A 21,278-nucleotide genomic window follows, 5' to 3' on the forward strand; every position below is an offset into this window, starting at 1 on the left:
TAGATATCAATGTAGCACACTGAACCAGGATGAAATGGTCACAAGAATCCAATATGGTTAAAGGCTTGTTCAGAGAGTCCTCCTATGCTTAGACTATTGGATCCCTAACCATTTCATCCCAGTGCAGTGCACTACTTGGTCTTATTCTAAAAGCACAAGCTAAGGAAAGGGACTGGCAAGGCTCCAAACACTGACTCACTTGGGCCAATAAACTCAACTGGATCCCATCAAACTTAGTTACTGCTCAGTTCAGTTTAACATTTGCAACAAAACACTGAGCAATTAGTTTTTGTTCACTTGTTTTAAATAAATTTTTAAATAAAGTTCAAAGACACAGGAATACGGTGGTAACTTTTATTCAAAGGTGGCATTTATGCATCAGCAATGGTCACTTCAACTTCTACACCAGGTTCGATACTGATGGAAGTAATCTGCTTCACAATCTCAGAGGGACTGTGTAGATCAATCAGGCGCTTATGGATCCTCATCTGGAATCTATCCCATGTCTTGGAACCCTCACCACAAGGGGTTTTTCTTGTAGTAATGCGCAGAGTCTAAAAAACAAAAATTAGACACAAGATTAGCCACATTAAGGTCTAATTTCTACAGATACAAGTCCCTTTGCAAGTCATGGAATCAATTGGACTCCTCACCTAATATATAAATACATATATATGAAATGCACAGCCTAGTAATTCTAAAGCCAACTATGTATTGAAAGTCAGTTTAGCTTTGGATAAAGTAGGGAAGGGTTATTAGATCCTGTCAGTCAAGTCACTGTCCCATCAGGGAGAGATTGCCATTAAAAGTTTCAGAGCAAGAAAATCTTTAAAAAGTGAAAGGAATGTCAGTTGTCACCATCTGAAGATTTCCCAAGAAAGGAAAGAAAAAAAAAAAAAAAAAAGCTGTCCCACCACTTTTGATACAAAAACCAATGGTTTCCATGTCAATTAGATGAACCGCAGCAGCCAGAATTCATGAAGTTTCAGTTGCTCAAGATCACACATTTTGAAATTCACATTAAAAAACTGTTGTAAAGGCAAAAAGTTTTACCTTAAAGTAGAATTAAAAGCAAAACTTTTCAATTTGGATATAGCAAGGAAAAAATGATTTTTGCCATTTTGTCTAATTGGGAGACTCACTCCCCCTCTCATAAAGGAGACAGGAAGTGAAGAAATCCTTTGCTCGCCGCCCCCCCCCCCCCCCCCCCCCCCCCCACCAATTCACCAGAACTAATGTCCAATGGAAGATGTCCCCTCTGGGCAGTCCCCAGGAAAGTAATAACGTTTGGAATTTTCTTGTAATCACTTTCCAAAATAGCAAGTACAGAGTGTGAATCACCAACAGGGGAACAGACAGCAATAAAAAAAAAACACAAGTGATCTAGTCCATCCCCACTGTCCAAAACTAAAAAAAGTTGCCTTTCAGTGGCACGTTAATGCATTCTCTGCATTAAGGAAAAACCGCATGGCTACCTGCCCACACTTATAAGTCCTGTACCAATCCCAGTGATGCACAGCCTGGCTTGGGAGCAAGCCTGCATAGCTGCTCCCAGATGAAGTAGCATTCTATGGGGCAGACACAGAAGGGGAATCTAGGAAGGCGTTTAGGGCCACTGCAAAGCCATTGCACACAGCAACATAAACAAAAAAAAAAAAAAAAGAGTCATTGGCGCACAAACGAATATTTCCTTTGTTCAGAACGGTTATCCATGTATTAAGATACTCGTTATTTAAGACAATGTCCCATTGTTGGTATCAATGTGCAGCTGTTAAACCACTTTGGACTTGGTGGAATATGATAAAAAAAAAAATCTAAAAACAGCGCAACAAAGACTTGTGATATGGTGTAAGAAAACCCATAAAACATTTATTAAATATGAAGAAAACAATGGCAAAGACATCTGATCCTCCTGGGATCTTAAAAGCATAAAAATCATCAATCATAAAAAGATGTATAAACTGACAGATGTTTTGTGACGAATCACCCCTGCAGTCTTTTTTGTGACTTGATAAAAAAGCTGCACTGCCACCAATCAGCTGGAATATGGGGACTTGGTAATTGTGATTGTTCACAATTACCAAGTCCCCATATTCCAGCTGATTGGTGGCAGTGCAGCTTTTTTATCATCTTAAAGTCACAAAAAAGACTGCAGGGGTGATTCGTCACAAAACATCTGTCAGCTTATACATCTTTTTATGATTGATGATTTTTATGCTTTTAAGATCCCAGGAGGATCAGATGTCTTTGCCATTGTTTTCTTCATATTTAATAAATGTTTATGTGTTTTCTCACACCATATCACATGTCTTTGTTTTGCTGTTTAGATTTTTTTTTTTTTATTGCACACAGCAAGCATATCATGTATGTTACTTTTACACATGGGAGTCTATACCCGAAGGTGGGTGCAAATACCTGTCTTAGCCCCTTATCCATGCAGGGCATAATGTCAGGAAAAAGATCCATTAGCCACACAGGGCAGACGTATGAGGTGAAGTGAATGGCAGTCTCAGCCTGGAGCACAAATGTGTTTCACACCACCCCTTGGAGCCTAATCATGCCAGACTATACACTATTGTACTATGCAAACATTTGCTGGCAGGCAAGTTAAAAAAAATTTGGCAAAGGACTCAAGACCCCTTTCACACCGAGGGGGTTTTCAAGCTTTTTGAACTTGAAATACTCTAACTAGCACCTGAAAACTGTCTGCTATTAATGTCAATGTCTTCACACTGGGGCGGTGCGCTGTTGGGAAAAATGCCTGCAAGCAGCATCTTTGGGGCGCTGTATCTATTGAAATGGGCAGGGCTTGAGTGCATTGGAAGTGTTGCAACATGTGCATTTTTAACCTTCTTTGGGGTTAAAAGTGCTCTGCTGGTGGTCAAAAAGTGTAAGAGTGCTGCTTAAACACCAACGTTAGTTTTTTTAAACTTACCTCCACTGTGCAGCTCATTTTACAGTGGCCCTGGTCTTCTGGAGTCCCTCAGCAGCTGTTTCAGCTCCTCCCAGCGTCAGATAACCCTCTGGGAGAAGCACTCTCCTGGGGGGTTACCTTTTGGAGATGCTCCTGGGTCCAGCATTGCAGGACTCAGTCCCACCTTATTGGATTTCATTGACAGCAGTAGGAGCCAATGGCTACACTGTAATCTATCCAATCAGCAGCCAAGAACCACCTAGCAGAGAAGGCTCGTCCCTGTGGAACAAGTTTGAGGGTTGGGGGCCGGTCAACAGGTTTTTTTCACCTTAATGCATAGGATGCATTAAGGTGAAAAAAAACGTACAACCCCTTTAGATGGCGCTAAAGCCCTGCTAAAATGAGCAGCAATTTTGCACTAAAATGGCTCAGTGTGAAAGGGGTCCAAGTCTTATAAACCTGCTGGCAATTTTTTTAAAAGCCTACTTCGGTCTTAAAGAACACTCAAACTCAAAATTTAGTCTACCATACATTCCTCAGTCACAACCCTAACAACTCACTTTTCACTAAACTGAGGAAGTAATCTAAAATTCGTTTTTAAACCATAAAAGCACTGCATTTGTGGTTTCCATGCACGCCCCATTTTCAGAAAAGCTGCATGGGTCCTGTTCCCTGCATTTTCTGGAGGCATAGCACAAGTGTGAACTTTGCCTCACTATAACAAGATTTCACCATATCAGCCATTACCTTGGTGGGCATGCGCACAGGCCCCTTCACCTTCAAGTTCTTCTCCTTTGCTCCACGGATCAGATCAGCACAGACTAGGAGACAAATTAACCATTAGTGTGCCATCATAGTAAGATTTATTATACAACACACAATCTGTGGCTATTAACTTTTAAGTGATAAAGGCATGTTAAACCAGTTGCATTTCCAAGGTCAGCTCAGAATAGCGTATAAATCAATCACTGTACATCATTGACAAAATGTTATCCTCATTGCCAACCAGAACATAATACATAGGATAAAACTTCATATCCCTCAACAAGATCTAACCTACACAAGCCACTCAATAGCAAAATGTTTACGAGGGGTATGCATCAAGGTTTAAATTTTGATCAAATGTGATAACTCACAACACATTAAGTATCTCAATTTTTTTTTTTTTATGTAAACATACCCTTTTCCAGAGATTTTACATTGCGGCTGGTCAGTGTAATACGGATGCGATGGATGGCCACCTCTGAATCAACAGGTGCTTTGCCTGTGTCTTTAAATGCCTGTGGGAAAGTTCACATAATTACTAATCTTGCAAATCATGTCAGGTAAATCCTGAAAAAGCCTTTATGTCACTTCAAAAAAAATACTGTTTCAAAGCATACATTACACTTGCATCATTCCCATTATACTGGGTAACTTTTGGAAAAGCTTATCAAACTTGCAAATCTCTTGTTTTAAAGAGCATCTCTTCCCATACTGGATATTGGCTTTATAGCCTCATGGAAACTAATACTTTATAAAGTGGTTGTAAACCCTTACAACACACTTTGACCTACAGGTAAGCCTAGATTAAGGCTTACCTGTAGGTCCAAGAAATATCTCCTAAACCTACACGGTTTAGGAGATATTAGCCGAAAGAGAGGCACCGCTGTCTATGGCGCATGTGCCGTAGACAGCGGCGCACTGAGCACAGCAGCCGTCAATGGCGATATGCCATGCGTGGCGGCTCCTGTGTGCATGTGCGGGAGTGACGTCATCGCAGCTTCGCCGAATGACAGCGGCGAGACCCACTGAGAAGATGGATGTGCCGGACTACAGGGGACATCGGTGACCATTGCTGGCTCCTGTGTCAGGTAAGTGACACATAATGGACTACTATGCGATGCATAGTAGTCCATTATGCTTTACCTTTGCAGGGAATGAAAGGAAGTAAACTCATCAGGGTTTACTTCCTCTTTAAAGTCATAGTGCCAGAAGGCTAGCAGGCTGGCAAGATTGTGCTCTCCATAGAGAAAACCTGAGATCAGTGCCTGTTTTAGACTGAAGATGGTCTCCTCAATGCCTATGGTTGCAGAGGTAAAGCAAGGGCTTGTTTAAAGGGGCCATTCACACCAGTCAGGTCTGTTGTAGTGCATTATGCTGTGTTGCTCATTTAAGCTGCCCAATATGCAACAGACAGTCACTGTTGTGGATTTCCAGTAGCATGGTACAGCACACCAAGCAGATGAACTGGGGTGCCAAGAACACATTCAAAAATGAAGGTAGTATGCCATTGCAAGTTACTTCAACAGCTTAGCAATTTTTCTAGGTTTTTATTGGTCTGTGCTTGTGAGGGAAACGCATCCCATTTACTGTTATGGGAGCGTGAACAAATGTTGGGGTACCAGAACTAAGAAAGCAAGCCTTCCAACTGACTTGTTTATGACAACCAATTCCCTCACTTTGGGAGGTCTTTTAACTTCCTGTTATAACCAGGTGGTGAAGGGAAATATCCAATAGGACAGGGATGGCAAAAAACTGACTGGTGTTATAACCCTATTACTGCTTAGTATAGTTTATTTGTCCAACACTAGTCCCTTAACCTAGAATGCTGTACCAATGAGCATCACAGCAGAAAAAACTGCATCAGTCAAAAGGTCAGTGGACCTTTACGGCTCACACAGGTAGCAGTAAAGCAGGAGGTTGAGTCGCAGCTTACCACCCACCTAAAAAGCAATGCTGCTGCTCAAGTACCAAGCACAAATGTCAATGTTGCATTCAAGCGAATGGGGCAATGCTGCAACTGACCTGCAACTACAATATGCACTTTGAGGCAATATCACCCCTCCCCACCAGAGACTGCTTATCCAGAGGGGCGCAGTATAGCCACATATTAGAGCTGCACAATTCTGCTTAAAATAAGTCAATTTTTTTTGCTTACAATAAAGATCACTATTCTCAGAGTAACATCTTACACAAAAGAAATTGTGCCAACTTTACTGTTTAAAAACGAAAGTGCATTTTGTCAACAAAAAAATTGCGTTTGAAAGACTGCTGCGCAAATACAGTGCAACATTAAAATATTGCAACAGCCACCATTTTAATCTCTAGGGTCTGTTAAAATATAAATAATGTTTGGGGGTTCCAAGTAATTTTCTAGCAAAAAATACTGATTTTAACTCTTAAGCAAATGCCAAAAGGTTTAGTCTAAGCCAAGGTTCACACTATAGCAAACAGACATAACACGTGATTTGCACCCGCACTGCTGATCACATGCAATCTGTGCAGTCAGTTCAGCCACACAGTTGTATGGCTGAACTCACACTGGAAAGGCACAAGGTTTTATTACCACCATGCATGAAGGTAAAGACCTGTGTGCAGCAACACCCCAGCCCCTCTACCAATACTCACCTGAGCCCTCTCAAACCAGCAACGTTCGCCAGAGCCTCACCTCTTCAGGGTTGCGCACTCTGGATTGGCTTCAGGCAGCAGGGACCATCAGCTCCCACACCACTCCTGCCCATTGAAATGAATGGGCAGCACTTCTGAATCGCTGCAACATGGGCATTTTTAATTCAGTCAACCTCTAACAAGGGGTAAAAGCACTCTTCACAGCCAAAAAGCACTGCTTAAAGCAGGAGTCCACAGCTACAAATACTGCAGCTGCTGACTTAAAATCAGGACACTCACCTGCCCCAGGTGACAGATGTCAGCACCTGAGGCCGAATCATTTCTTGGGTGCTGCCGCCACCATCTTCGTTAAGGGAATCAGGAAATGAAGCCTTGCGGCTTCACTTCCTGGTTACAGCAATTAGAATGGGCCCTGTTGTCTCTGGGACCCATGTGTGTCCCAGCAGATAGCATGGCGGGACAGGAAGAGGAATAGACTGTGGGAGTCCATGCCCAGAAGTGGGTGCAAATATCTGCCTTAGACAGGCATTTGCAACCCCCTCCCCCCCAAAAGGTGTCAAATGTGACACTGGGGGGGGGTGTCAGAAAAGCAGAGGTTTACCTTGTGTGTGAACCTGCACTTTAAACAGCACCTTTAAAACAAATGGTGCTTTAACACCAACGCAGCCCCACTGTCGAACTTGCCTAAAGTGTTTATGCAGTAAAGCATGAGTGTTATACTCACTGGAATCTAAGTGGTTAATCCTGTGTTAAAAGGCCATATGAGCCCTTCTCCAATCCTCCCCATTTTACTGTGCCCAGTTCACTGCCGATAGCAGATGTGTTAGTCACACTACACATGCTCAGTTGGACATATATTGCTACAGAGTGTTTGGATGGTGCATGTGATCAGAAACGGGCCAATCAGCACTGTCCAGAGGGTCAGGGGGGGTCATGAAGCTTCATAGAACAGTCTGAAGGGAATGAACACACCAAGCTTTAACTAGACACTGATAAGTCATAAGACTGCTAATGAGAAAGTTGTTTTTAGCAGTTTATATTTACTAACATTACAACATTTCCATGTACTGTGGGAGACTGGAAAGTGAATGCAATGCAGGCCTCCTGGGTTTAGTAACACTTTAACCTCACTCACATAGGTGGATTACAGCATGTACACACAAGGGCCATGGATACCCACATATGGATGTACAAGCTGTTCTACCCAACTGACAGAAGCGCGCAGTCTCTTCTGTACAGTGCCAAGCACACTGTCCACACTCAGGGCCATGCACCCGCATCAAACGGGGAACAGTAACTGTCCCACTGATGTGAATGGGAGTAGATGGGACACTTGTACATCCCCATGCAGGGAACTATAACCCTCACACCGTACTGAGTCTATTCCAACGACACCTCATTGTAGTCTATAGAGAGCCTCACCCAATAGTCGCCTTGTAATATTAAAGGTAAGTGCTACTAGGCCCCCCACATGCATACAATGCAGCATTAGTTCCCCGGTGAGCACACTGCAGGACTATGGGCCAGCCCGCCAAGACACACATGTACAATGGCGGGCGGTGGGAGAAGGCAGAGAGCCGCCACACACTCACCATGACTGATCACCTTCCTGGCCGACTTATTCGTGAGACTTGCCGAGCGAACAGCGGTGAGCCAGGAGCAGACAGTCCACAGCGTACGTACACCCCACTGGCTGTACTCAAAGAGAACGAGGACTGGCTCCGCCCTGATATTTATACAAAGGAGGCGGGCGGTCTATGGGAAACATGTCATTATAAGTGCGACAAAGAACAAGGGGGCCCCGGCCTCTCATCAGCTTTGGCTCCCCGTCAGAATGTGTAACGGAAGTGACGTTCCGGCGCCGCCAACTTGCTATACCCCCACACTAAGGATACACTGAGAAGGGGGAAAGCGGACATCTGGTTACACCCACCGGAATTTTGCATTTTACACGTATTTTTAACAGTAAAGTGAATTTATACAGTGAAATACAGTACTTAGAATTCCCTCTGACTGGTTCTATGTTGAATTTTAAAAGCAACGGCAAGCCTGCTCATCTCATAGATTTGCTAATCTGACAGAAGTTTGCTGCTTTTAAAATTCAACATCTAACCAGTCAGACGGAGTTCTAAGCATTGTATCTCACTATATAAACTACTTTACGGTAAAAATAAGTGTAAGATGCAAAACTTCGGTGGGTGTAACAAGATGTCCGCTTTCCCACTTCTCAGTGTATCCTTACTATGGAGGACTGCGGGGTGTAGCAAAATGGTGGCGACGGAACGCCACTTCCGTTACATATTCTGACAGGTTGCCTAATCTGACGAAACACTGCCATCATTAATGAGGGAAACACTACCACACTGCTGTATCTGACATAGTACAAACTGCTCCCCATACACGAGAGCTGGATTTAAAGTGAACCTGTTGTTAAAACTGTAATATCAAGTTATTATCCACCTGTGAAATGCATGTTGATTGGTGGTGTACATGAAACAAAAAATGTATGTGTCCATAAGAAGCACTGACTTTCCTGTATATAAATGTACATCATTCTCATAGCTCCCAACTGTCTCTGATTTGGAACAAAGTCCCTCTGTCCTCCTCATTTGGGTTTGGTTGTATATAAAATGCACTTTTTATTTTTCAAAAAGTGTTTCCCAGTGCTAAACCTTTCATCCAATTTCTAAATTGCTGCAAATTTCAAAAGACAATATAAAGGAATAGTAGTGTTAAAAAAAGCACTTGTGGCCCTAACCAATTTTTTTTGTATAGCTCTCCTTTAAGGGGGCGTGGCAGGGGGCATGCCCTATGTTGACATACTTTTGCTAATAGGTGTCCCTTGTTACCATCTTATAAAGTTGGGAGGTATGCATCCACAGACATCCCAAGTCTCCCGCATTTCTGCAGCGACTCCCAGGAATGATCGATGTGGTGGGGAACAGCTGTGAACACTGATCTCCTTTGTATAGATTTCATACTTGCCAACAGTCCCAGTTTTCCGGGGACAATCACAATTTTAGGCACCCTTGTCCCGATCGGAGCTTGTCCCAATTAATTTCCTGGGATTTTTCCTTTGAAAATCGGGAATGTTTTAGGAAAAAATGGTCCGCGGGCTACAAAAAGATGGCCGCCACCACAAGGATTATTTCCCCTTGTGTTCAGTGGAGAGGGGAAGGGCAGCCAATCAGCTTCTCCCCTCTCCACTGAACACACATACAAGAAAGCCAGAAAATCCGGGAGATGTAGCTGCTTGGCTGCTGGGGGACACAGATCGCTCTGTATGGAAGGCTCCGCTGCTGCTGCCGCCAGGGACACTGAAGTAAGGCGGGCTCTGTTGCTTGGGGACACAGATTGCTCAGTAAGGAGGGCTCCACTGCTGCTTCCAGGGACACTGAAGTAAGGAGGGCTCTGTTGCTTGGTGACACAGATCGCTCTGTAAGGAGGGCTCCGCTGCTGCCAGCTGCTGGGGACACTGAAGTAAGGAGGGCTCTGTTGCTGGGGGACACAGATCTGTAAGGAGGGCTCTGCTGCTGGGAGACACCAGATGTAAAGGAGGGCTCTACTGCCATGGACATCAGATATAAAGAAGGGCTCTGCTGCTGGGGGACACCAGATGTAAAGGAGGGCTCTGCTGCCAGGAACATCAGATGTAAAGGAGTCCTCTACTGCCGGGGACACCAAATTTAAAGGATGATTCCACTGCTAGGGACACCGGATGTAAAGGAGGGCTCCGCTGCCAGAGACACCAGATGTAAAGGAGGGCTTTTGCTTCTGGGGGACCTGATGTAAGGAAGGACTCTGCTGGGGGCATCTGATGCAAGGATGGACTCTGCTGGGGGCATCTGATGCAAGGACGGACTCTGCTGGGGGCACCTGATGCAAGGACCAACTCTGCTGGGGGCACCTGATAGCATCTGGTGGCAGGCGACGTGGCAGGTGACGTGGCAGGTGACATGCTCAGGGGTCCCACTGATTCTGTATTATGGTGAATTGAATGATTTCATTCTATATTACAATGTAATAATAGCAATAATGCGCTTCAATCATCCTGACACCACAACAACCATGGTGCTGGGATGATTGAAGCCCAAACATAAGGTGTTTGGAGTATCTTTATCTGCTGATTTGTTAAACTCTGGGTTACACATTTCTGTTGTGGTGAAGGATCTGGGCCTGCTGTCTCTCCATCCCTCTTTTCTTCCTTCTCTCTCCTTCTTTCTATCTCTCTCTCCCTCGCTCCCTCTTTTCCCCTTTCTTTCTCCATCTCTCATTCATCTCAGACTCTAACCACACCCCCATTTGAACCACACCCACATAATCCACGCCCACTATTCCATGTAAACCACACCCCTTTTTCGGCTCGACACACGCAACATTTTTCTTATTTCCTGTCACTCCTACAAAAGCATGCCCGCCCCCTAATTATAAGACTCCAAAAAAGTGTCCCTATAAATTTTTTCACAATGTTGGCAACTATGAGATTTTTAGCTGACAGTCACTTCTCCTCCTCTCCCTCCCGCGGCTGTCAGCTAAAAAGCTATACAGGGAGATTGGTGATCACAGCTATTCCTCCCGTGGCACCGATAATTTCCAGCTGTTTCCTGTGTGCTTCTCCCCCAGCCCCCTCCGTGTCCTTCTTCGCCCCCCGTTCTCCTCCAGCCCCCGTGTTCTCCTTTGCAGCTCCTGTCCTGCTCCTCCGCCCCCCTCATCTCCCGCAACCGGCTCCCCTCCTCTCCTGCCGGCTACAGGGGGGGGACGGGACGACTGTCAGGAATTGGACACAGTGAGCGAGATTGCTCCTGTGTCCTGTGATAACTGAGCAGAGTAAACTGTGTTTTACGTTTATGAATGGACAGGAGCCTCTCTCTTCTGTTCATTCATCTTTAGTGCTGAGAAAAGGAATGGGGAATCTGTGTCCTCAGTGCCTTTGTCTCAAAGGGGAGATGTCAGGGGTCTGTTTAGACCCTGACATCTCACCAAAGCCCCCAAAAAATGTAAAACGTGTAAAAAAATAAAAAACTACTGACACCACTCTCCCATGCCCTACCAACACTGTCCACTGCCCCAACCCCCTCATTCCCAAAAAGCATTGTGAAAAAAAGAAAAAAGAAAAACAAATTAAATTGGAAAATAATTAATTATAAAAAATAAAAAACTACGGACACTATCCACTGCCACATACCACCCACCCCACCCCCTTCCCCAGAAGCACTGTGAAAAAATATTGAAAAAGTCATTGCGGGTGTGAAGCGCCACCTCCGTGAAATGAGTTTTTGCAGGTTGGAATGTTTGCATCCACAATGCTTTAGTTATATGTTATATTATTGCCTTTTTTATGTTTAAAGTCCAACTGACATTTCAGATAATATTAGTTGAATCAAAAGGTCTTCTCAATAAAATCTGCCACAGTCTAAGTAGAAAAGCCTGTTTCCTACCAGCAGCTGCAGAGTGGGATCTTTGCTCTCTCTGAGAAAGCAGTGATCTCTCTGTAGAGGTCCAACATGCCCCCTGCTAAGTTAGGCCACAATCACTGAGCTGGTAAGCCATACTATTAGCAGACATCCCAAGTCTCCCACATTTTTGCTGTGGCTCCCGCACACCCGCAAGTGCCCTCCGATATCGGTGCGGCGAGAGGGACAGCTGTGAACGCCGATCTCCCTCTATAGCTTTTCAGCTGTCAGTTAGTCATAGGACGCTGTTACTTGGTACACAATACCGGACAGTGCACAGCGGGGACGAGAAGTGGTGAGATAGCGTTATACATGCTCGCACACCCTGGGTCCGCTCTGACCATCACAAACCCAGTTACAGATGCATGGATTGCTGTGATTTGATATCTTTGGCGTGCTTTGAGTTTCCACATGTCAGTGTAATGCTGTGGGATTTTTTGAATAAAAGGTTTATTACTTTATTACACTATCGGAGGCATTTTTTTTTTTGCATGTGGAGTAAATCACGTGGATGGCCAAAGAGAGATTCATCTGTCTGTGACTGAAGTTTGGATACCTTATCTAAATCCCCCATGTTAAGAGGGTCAATGCGCTTTCAGCCAAACACGAAAGTGTTGTGCCCTGTACACACGGTCGGAATTTCCGACGGGAAATGTGCGATCGGATCGCGTTGACGGAAAATCCGATCGTATGTGGACTCCATCTGACTTTTTCTGTCTGAATTTCCGACACACAAAGTTTGAGAGCAGGATCTAAAATTTTTCCGACAACAAAATCCAATCGTTTTAAATTCTGACCGTGTGTAGATAATTCCGACAGACAAAGTGCCACGCATGCTCAGAATAAATTAAGGCCGCGTACACACGGGCGGACTGTTCGCCCAACTTTGTCCGCTGAACAGTGTTTGGGCGGACAGTCCGCTCGTGTGTGGGCTTTCAGCGGACAGTTTCAGCGGACAGTTGGACGGACAAGGTTTTTCGGAATTTCCGAAAAACTGTCCGCTGAAACCTTGTTTCAGCGAACAGTCCGCTCATGTGTAGGCTTGTTCGTCAAACAAAGTTGCGCGCATGCTCAGAAAGGATTTTCACGCCGAAAGCTATAATGCAGTGTATAGGACGTCGTATTTTTCGTCCCGTCGTACGTGCCGTTCACGTCATCGCGCACGGTTTCAGCAAACTGTTCGTTCGTCGTGTGTGGCCATGTCCGTCCATGCTAATTTTGAGCGGACTGTTTGCCGAAACTGTTGGACGGACAAAGTTGGGCGAACAGTCCGCCCGTGTGTACGCGGCCTAAGAGACCACAGCTATTGGCTACTGGCCTGTTTATAGTCCCGACTTACGTGTTGTACGTCACCTCGTTAAGAACGATCGGATTTTCGAACAACTTTGTCCGACTGTGTGTATGCAAGGCAAGTTTGGCACAAAATCCGTTGGAAAAAATCAGATGGATTTTGTTGTCGGAATGTCTGACCTGTGTGCAGGGCAAAAGGCAAATGCAGCTGGTGAGTTTGAGAGCATAAGGGGAGTGGAATCACAAGAATTGTGGAGTGGTGGAAGATTATTGGAACAATATAATAATCACCACTGTGTATTTTTGGCTGATTTGCCATCATTGGACTTTTTATTGATATGAACTGCTTTGTTTATTTATCAGTTAAGAGACTGACACATTGTCACTTGATTCACTGGGTGTTTATATTTCATATCTTCATTGATTGATTCATTGTATATCTATTTATGCACATCAATTGTCAGATAGTGATATTTATATATTTAAGCACTTTGCACTTAATGTTTATAGTTAGTGGGGTATACATGCACTGATTTATTCAGCGCCACTAATTCCACACTAGTTTATAGAGGAGGAATATTGATCACAAATTTTCTTTATTTGCAGTGGCAGCTTCAGTTAGTAAAGCTGGCCATACACCTATAGATTATCTGCAAATTTTCTATGGTTAGATGGAAAAAGTGGGAGATTCCTCTATCCACACAGTTTAGCAAACAAACAGCACTCTTACTGTACATTTGTTAACCACTTGCTTACTGGGCACTAAAACACCCTTCCTGCCCAGACCAATTTTCAGCTTTCGGTGCTCTCACACTTTGAATGACAATTACTCAGTCATGCAACACTGTACCCAAATGAATTTTTTGTCCTTTTTTTCCCACAAATAGAGCTTTCTTTTGGTGGTATTTGATCACCTCTGGGGTTTTTATTTTTTGCGCTATAAATTAAAAAAGACCGACATTTTTGAAAAAAAACGCATATTTCTTTGTTTCTGTAACAGAATTATGCAAATTATAAATTTTTCTTCATAAATTTTGGCCACAATTTATACTGCTACATATCTTTGGTAAAAATAACCCAAATTAGTGGATATTATTTGGTCTTTGTGAAAGTTAGAGAGTCTACAAGCTGTGGTGCGAATCGCACAAAATTGATCACATCTGATGTACTGGTAGCCGATCTAATTTCTTGTGACCCGAACAAGTCAGGAAAGTACAAATACCCCCCAAATGACCCCTTTTTGGAAAGTAGACATTCCAAGGTAATTAGTAAGAGGCATGATGAGCTTTTTGATGTTGTCATTTTTTTCCCACAATTCTTTGCAAAATTAAGATTTTTAATTTTTTTTATTTTTTTCCACAAAATTGTCATTGTAATAGGTTATTTCTCTCACATGGCACGCGTATACCACAAATGACACCCCCAAAAAAATTCTGCTACTCCTCCTGAGTATTACAATACCACATGTGTGGGACTTTTTCACATAGAGAGGCCCAACATGCAGGGATCTGCACGTGTTCTAGGAGCATAAATGACACATCTAACTTGTTGACTACTTATTACACTTTTGAAGGCCCTGGAGCACCAGGACAATGACACGTGACACTGATGACAGATGGCACTGATACGTGGCAATGATGACACTTATACATGGCACTGATGACATGTGGCACTGATGACAGATGGCACTAATATGTGGCACTGATGACAGATGGCACTTATACGTGGCACTGATGACACGTGGCACTAATACGTGGCACCGATGACAGATGGCACTAATACGTGGCACTAATACGTGGCACCGATGACAGATGGCACTAATACGTGGCATCGATGACGCGTGACACTGATGACAGATGGCACTGATAAGTGGCATTGATGACACGTGACAATGACAACAGATGGCACGTGACACTGACAGGTGGCACTGATGACAAATGGCACTGATACGTGGCACTGATGACAGATGGCACTAATATGTGGCATTGATGACAGATGGCACTATGTGGCACTGATGACACGTGGTACAGATGACAGATGGCACTTATATGTGGCACTGATGACAGATGGCACTGGGGACAAATGGCACTGACAACAGGTGGCACTGGGGACAGATAGCACTAACAGGTGTCACTGGGGGCAGGTAGCACTGGGGTGGATGGCACTGGGGCAGGATGGCACTGGGGTGGATGGCACTGGGGCAGGATAGCACTGGGGCAGGATGGCACTTTTTTTAACTTTTTTTTTTTTTACACTTACGGCCGCTGCAGCCGTTCATCTCTCCCCTCTCACACGCTGTCTGTGTGAGGAGGGAGAGCGGCGCTGAGAGATGATCTCATATGTTTACATATGAGATCATCTCACATTGGACACGCCGATCGCGCTGTAAACGGCCGCTGTGATTGGCCGTTTACAGCGATCTGTGTTTGCCTGTCTCCGGGGGACACGGCAAACACAGAACTTCCCCGATGCGCGCCCCCGCGCCCGGACGAAAGCGCCTGCTCTACGGCCGTCATTTGGCTATAGGACGAGCGCGAGGTGGTTAATATGCAATGTATTTTTGTGTGTTTATTATTTGCAGACAGTTTTCTGTATGCTCTGCGACAAATCGCTCTTACCCCTGATGAAGAGAAAGTAGCTTTTGTAAATCTTGAAATGTGTGGGGAACTTTTGCTGTGCTCACTATTAGCTCAACAGACTCAGTGCAATTATTGACTGTACATGGTCATTGTATGTGTGTTTACCAGCTCCCAGATGTTTTATTATATGATGTTTTTGTATATTATGTATGTGCTGTATATTTTAAATATTTTTCATTAAGAGATTTATACTTTTTATATTTTTTCTACATTTCATTAGCTATGTGCTCTATGTTAAAGTCCCCCTCAGAAAGGAAATATGTTGTTCAATTGACTACTTTTAGGGATGTAGGGGAGATCAGTATTGTTTTGTGACAATCAACACATTTTTTTCAATTTTCTTACTCTTAAGTTCAGAGCAGAGTTACCACTTTCATGTAGGCTGTGCCTGCTTGCTTAAAAAAAATATGCAAGGGATGTGAATGTGAACATTGTCACTGCTGGTTCACTAGCCTGCAGCTTTGTCACTCATCACCTGGCACAACCAAGTCCTGCCCACAGCTTTCTGAATGGCCAGCACTGTTACTTAAAACCTCCCACTGGGAGCTGCAGTGTCTGAGAGGGGTGCAGGTGAGGCGCAAATGAAGAAGGACTTGGCTCAGTTAGGAAAAATAAAGGTAGTTTATGTTTAATTTATGAGGCTTGTGTATTAAAGGGGTTTAAACCCTCAGGGTTTTTTCACCTTAATGCATTCTATGCATTAAGGTAAAAAGGCTCTTGTGATGCAGCTGCCCCCCTGAGCCCCTGTTTTACTTACGCGAACCTGGTCTTTCCAGCGTCGGTCGAGGATGAGCACACCAGCTCCAGCCAGCCTGATTGGATAGATTGATAGCAGCACAACCATTGGCTCCTGCTGCTGTCAATCAAATCCAATGACGCGGGAGCTGGGGGCGGGGCCGAGTCCTGCTATCTGTGTCCCGAGGGAAGGCGGCTCTCCAACAGGGCACTCGAGAAGAGGAGGTGCCAGGAGTGCTGCTGAGGGACCCCAGAAGAGAAGGATCTGGGTCACTCTGTGCAAAAGCAACTCTATGACATGTTTGTTTTAAAAAAACAAAATTTAAAAAAATTAACCTTTAGATATCCTTTAATATAGTAACTGGATTTGGTACTTGTTTAGACAAGCAGTCATAGAGCTTTGGGTTCATAATTTTCCGGGCTGGTGTACTGCGGTAACAAAGTAATACAAGAGCCTTTAGCGGTACTTTTACTTTTGGTTAAAATGGCAAGCATATACAATATAAACTATCACTTTTATTGTAAATAATATATATTCATATAATTGTAATAATATTTAATGCAATACATTAAAACTGATGATGTTTTATATGTATTGCTGCTGTGGTCCCACCATCCCAGATTTCATTTATTTGTATAACTGTTGCATAAAAAAACAGAATCCTGATAATTACAAGATGAATCCATCAAAGAGAAAAAAATTGCCAACATAAGGAACAAAGATAAAACAGAGAACTCACTTTCTTGCAGCATGAATTTAAAATGAACAAGCGCCCTCTACTGTCAAGTCACGAAAATTGCTTAAAGTACAGCAGCAAGCTGCTGAGATTAATTCTGACTGGTTGCTAAGGCATACCACTGCTGGATCAGCCATTGTGCCTCCCCATTAGATAAATCTGTAAACGTTTTGTGGACGTTTATTGGGAAGTTGGAGTTTACAGTCTGAAGTCAGCTGACTGAGGTAAATCAAAGCCTGCAAGTTGCAGAAAATACAGCAAACATTTTTTGAAATAGCCCATCTGCTCTTCATTACAAGCATTGAATAATAGGAATGGTACATGAGGTTATATACAGTAAATAGTAATTAAATGCATCTAGGGTAACTAATATGGCATCATTGCATGCCTCCAGCTTCCAGGAAAATTGCTATGCATCCCCAGGCTGGAGCTATGTTTTTTTTTTAATGGTGCAGTGTGAACACCTCCAAAATACAGAATGAGATGATGTAATTTTTTCACCTCTTCCTCAAACACTTCTAAAGCCAACAGCGGTGGCTGGACTATACGGCATGCAGGGGCGCCACCCCCCTACTCTCCATGTGCCAGCCCCTAATCTCCATGCGGGGCACCGGACGCATAGATTTCTATTAGCTTTTTTTCTCATTTTGGATGCACATGATTAGAGCCTGAGGCTCTAACTGGCTTTAAAAAGGTTGGGCTCGGGGCGCAGACCACTGCGCCCACCCACTTTTGACATTAGCGAATCAACATTCCTTATTGTCTTCTTGCCCCTCCTCCTGGCCAATCAGGAAAGGAGTCTCTTAAGACCGGATTGGTTGGGTGAAGAAGCAACCAGATTGGCGGGGGATGCCCCCTGTGTTATTTGTCCTTTACTTAGAGACACTTTTATCCTTGATCTAAGCTAATGCAAATATAAAGTTGAATTCACACTGACTTGTGATGCAGGTAAAATGAATGTACATTTCCATTCTTTTTCTATATTCATTTTAATGCACCTTGAGTTATGACGATTTGAATTTTAATGCAGGGGGGCCCGCCAGATCCCACCCCCTCATGTGAATGGGTATCGGGTACATTGTACCCCTACCCATTCACCAAAAAAAAATACAAACCACAAGAGACAGTTTTTGACAAATCCTTTATTAAAAAATTTAAAAAAGTGTCCTGTAATGTACATCGTCAATCACGGCACCCAACAGACCCGAAAAATAGCGAAAAAGAAGAAGAAAAAAGAAAGAACGTTCCACCTCAATGGGAGGGCTCCCGCCGACTGCTGTCTCTTTGCTTTGACAGGTGTAATATTGGCAAGGGTGGGACCTCCCAGTGACTTAAACAGGTAACCCTGCCTCTTCTGACATCATGTGACTATAAAAGAACTGTCAAAGCACACAGAGCACATACGGTGGGAGCCCTTCTATCGAAGCAGAGCGTTTTGATTTTTTTTTCTATTTTTCGGGTCCGTCGTGTGCCATGATTGACGGTGGATGTACATCGTGGGACACTTTTTAAAATTTTTTTTAAGAAAGGGTTTATCAAAAACTGTCTCGTGGTTTGTACTTTTTTACACTTTTTTGGAGAATGGGTAGGGGTACAATGCACCCGATACCCATTCACTTGGAGGGGCCAGGATCTGGGGGTTTTCATTTTCTGATAAGCTCACTGGCAAGGCTCGTGGGGGCATGTTCCCTGATATGGTTCGGGGGTCCCCCTCATCCTGACCTCTAGGCTGCATGCTTTGGATAAGGGTCTGGTATGGATTTTGTGGGGGACCTCAGGCCAATTGTTTTTTACATTTTGGTGTGGAGTTCACCTTAAAATCTATGCCAGACTCAAAGGGCCTGGTATGGATTTTCGGGGGTACCCTACGCCAATTTTTTTCTTTTAATTTTGGTGTTGAGTTCCCATTAAAATCCATACCAGACACGAAGGGCCTGGCATGGACTGGGGGGAGAACCCCACGCCGTTTTTGCCAATTTATTTTCCTAATAGCCAATGCCACATCAGCATGAACATAGTTGTTTCCATAATATTAATGGCTCATTTGCTAAACATTATTGTATAGAATTAAAAACATCAAACACTAGTAAATGTATGATCGTGCTAAGCCCAATAGGCTAGAGGTCAGCACCTTGAAAGACTCAGGGCCTGAAGGACTCATGGGTTCAATTCCCACCGAGGGATTCTAAAAGATTGCATTGGACTCAGTAGCCTATTCTGAAAATAGGCAAATTCCAATTAGCCAATGCACTTTAGTTTGGCTGATTCTATTATTTTAACTCTTCAAATGCATTCAATTGTATGTAAATATTCAATAATATTATGGTGTGGAATTCCAAACATCACACACCAGTTAACAGGCAGTTTACAATTTTTGTTTGTTTATTTTAATTTGCTTGTGCACTGGAAAAATAAACACAGCTGGTGGGTAGTAGGTTGGCTGGGATTTGAACTCATAACTGGAGGGCTTTGGAGATATCTGAGCAGACCACCAAGCTATTGTGCCAAGTATGCTGATACCTGCATAATAGTGTAGTATCATTAAAGAATGAACATAAATAATTACTTAATTAATTTAATATTAACTTATTAATTAATTACTCTATAATGCTTCTCGGCCTTTTGGCTAAGATCAAGTGTAGTATCTGTTCTTATCAGTTGCCAAAGGAGGCGCTGTTCCATCCCTAATAGAGAGGGTTTGGGCAGCACTCTCTGATGGCATAATTAGCATCTGGAAGGACGGTTTTGGTAGGGGCCACGTTGTGCCGCCCAACAGTAAACTGGGGGCCGATGCATGGTCGAGTCTGAGCCGTCTGGAAGGATGCTCCTGGTGAGGATGGGTGCTGTCACTGGTCTGACCCAGAGGGTCGAGAACCTGGCCTTCTGACCTGGATTGGGGTAGTTCTAGCCCTGGACAGTTTTTCGGGAGGGAATACTGGCTCCTCTCTATGCTGAGGGGGAGGAGCGGTTAGTACTTCCCGAATGTAATTTGGAAGGAGTGATGGGAGCGATGGTGGAGCCTGATGGCAAGGGCTCTCACCAAGCTTCCTGATCTTCATGCCTTCCTGTCTAGGGTGGGGGCTGCTGTGGTCTGGACCGTGGGCCAGGGCGGTCTTGAAAGCCTATGGAGTATGTGCCCCTGGAGTGGCAGTCCAGGGGTGCCTAAGAATCACTGTGAGTGAGGGTCACTTTGATTTTGGGCACCAAGATCACTGCACCATAACACGCTTTTTTAGCACCTGCCTCTTGGGCCGGGCCTTTTGGCTGGGACCAGAGAAATTTATTATTCCTGGCCGGAGGGCCTGGTCATTGTTTCGCACAATGGCCACCTTTTCACTCATCTCTCCGCTATCCCTTACCCACTTTTTATTTATTTTCAATGTGTGTTTGTCACTTTTGCACGTTTGCTGTGATGAGTAGGGTCACAGGTCCCAGGGCCTGTCCTGAAAGTCTGGGGAGAGGGTGGACATGGCCTTTTGGCTTAGTTCGCCCTCTTCCTTAGGGTTGAGGTCTCCCTTCGGGGGAGCCTCACCTAGTATTTGGGTGGGTCTGTCTTGGCAGACCTTCCAAAGAACGGGGTCTGACCGGTTTCGGCCAGAAAGACCACGTTTTAAATGTCCTTGTCCCTGTCAGGAGCCTAACGCCACGGGGGATTCAGGACAAGGCCCTCTGATTTTAGAGGGCTTGTGTTCCCGTCTGCACTTTTTTGTGTCACTCTTTATGTGTGTGCACATTTTTTATGCACCGGGTGAAGTTTTTGAGTGTGTTTTGCACGCCACAGACTTTCAAAAAATGAACATAAATAATTACTGCTTTATAGTCCCCTAAATGAAATAATAATAAAAAAAAAACATGAAAGAAATAGCATACAACAGATAAATAAGTGTAAATGTTCAATACATGTAACTTTACAGAATAGCAGATATTACTCTGCAATACTCATTCATAACTGCATTCGTCAGCAAAAGAAGAAAAAAAAAAAAACAAGTAATACCAATTGCAATATACATCAATAGATGCACAAAAGGTAGAGCACATCTCACATAAAAAATTTTTTTTCACATTTATGGATCATGGTTGCAGTGCTATATAATAACTTGGTAGCAATTGGTACTTGCAG

General features: G+C 43.9%; 1 protein-coding gene, 1 non-coding gene and 1 pseudogene across 2 annotated transcripts; 1 reads left to right on the forward strand and 2 right to left on the reverse strand.

Annotated features, from left to right (window-relative positions):
* Positions 1-332: 332 nt before the first annotated feature.
* Positions 333-8,060, reverse strand: RPS20 (ribosomal protein S20). The gene is made up of 4 exons (XM_077492716.1): positions 7,897-8,060; positions 4,095-4,194; positions 3,662-3,735; positions 333-554 (listed from the first exon to the last, which is right to left on the reverse strand). The coding sequence occupies exons 1-4, from the start codon at positions 7,897-7,899 to the stop codon at positions 372-374; spliced, it is 360 nt and encodes a 119-aa protein (XP_077348842.1). The 5' UTR covers positions 7,900-8,060; the 3' UTR covers positions 333-371.
* On the reverse strand, positions 3,852-3,918 carry LOC143999868 (small nucleolar RNA U54). Its single transcript, XR_013278185.1, has one exon. It is a non-coding gene; the product is annotated as a small nucleolar RNA U54 (small nucleolar RNA).
* Positions 8,061-19,764: 11,704 nt separating the features above from the next.
* Positions 19,765-19,872, forward strand: LOC143999725 (U2 spliceosomal RNA; annotated as a pseudogene).
* Positions 19,873-21,278: the final 1,406 nt, after the last annotated feature.

This window comes from Lithobates pipiens, unplaced genomic scaffold, assembly GCF_037356315.1.
Source record: "Lithobates pipiens isolate NorthernLeopardFrog02 unplaced genomic scaffold, aLitPip1_a1.2 Scaffold_19, whole genome shotgun sequence".
Classification (NCBI taxonomy): Eukaryota; Metazoa; Chordata; class Amphibia; order Anura; family Ranidae; genus Lithobates; species Lithobates pipiens.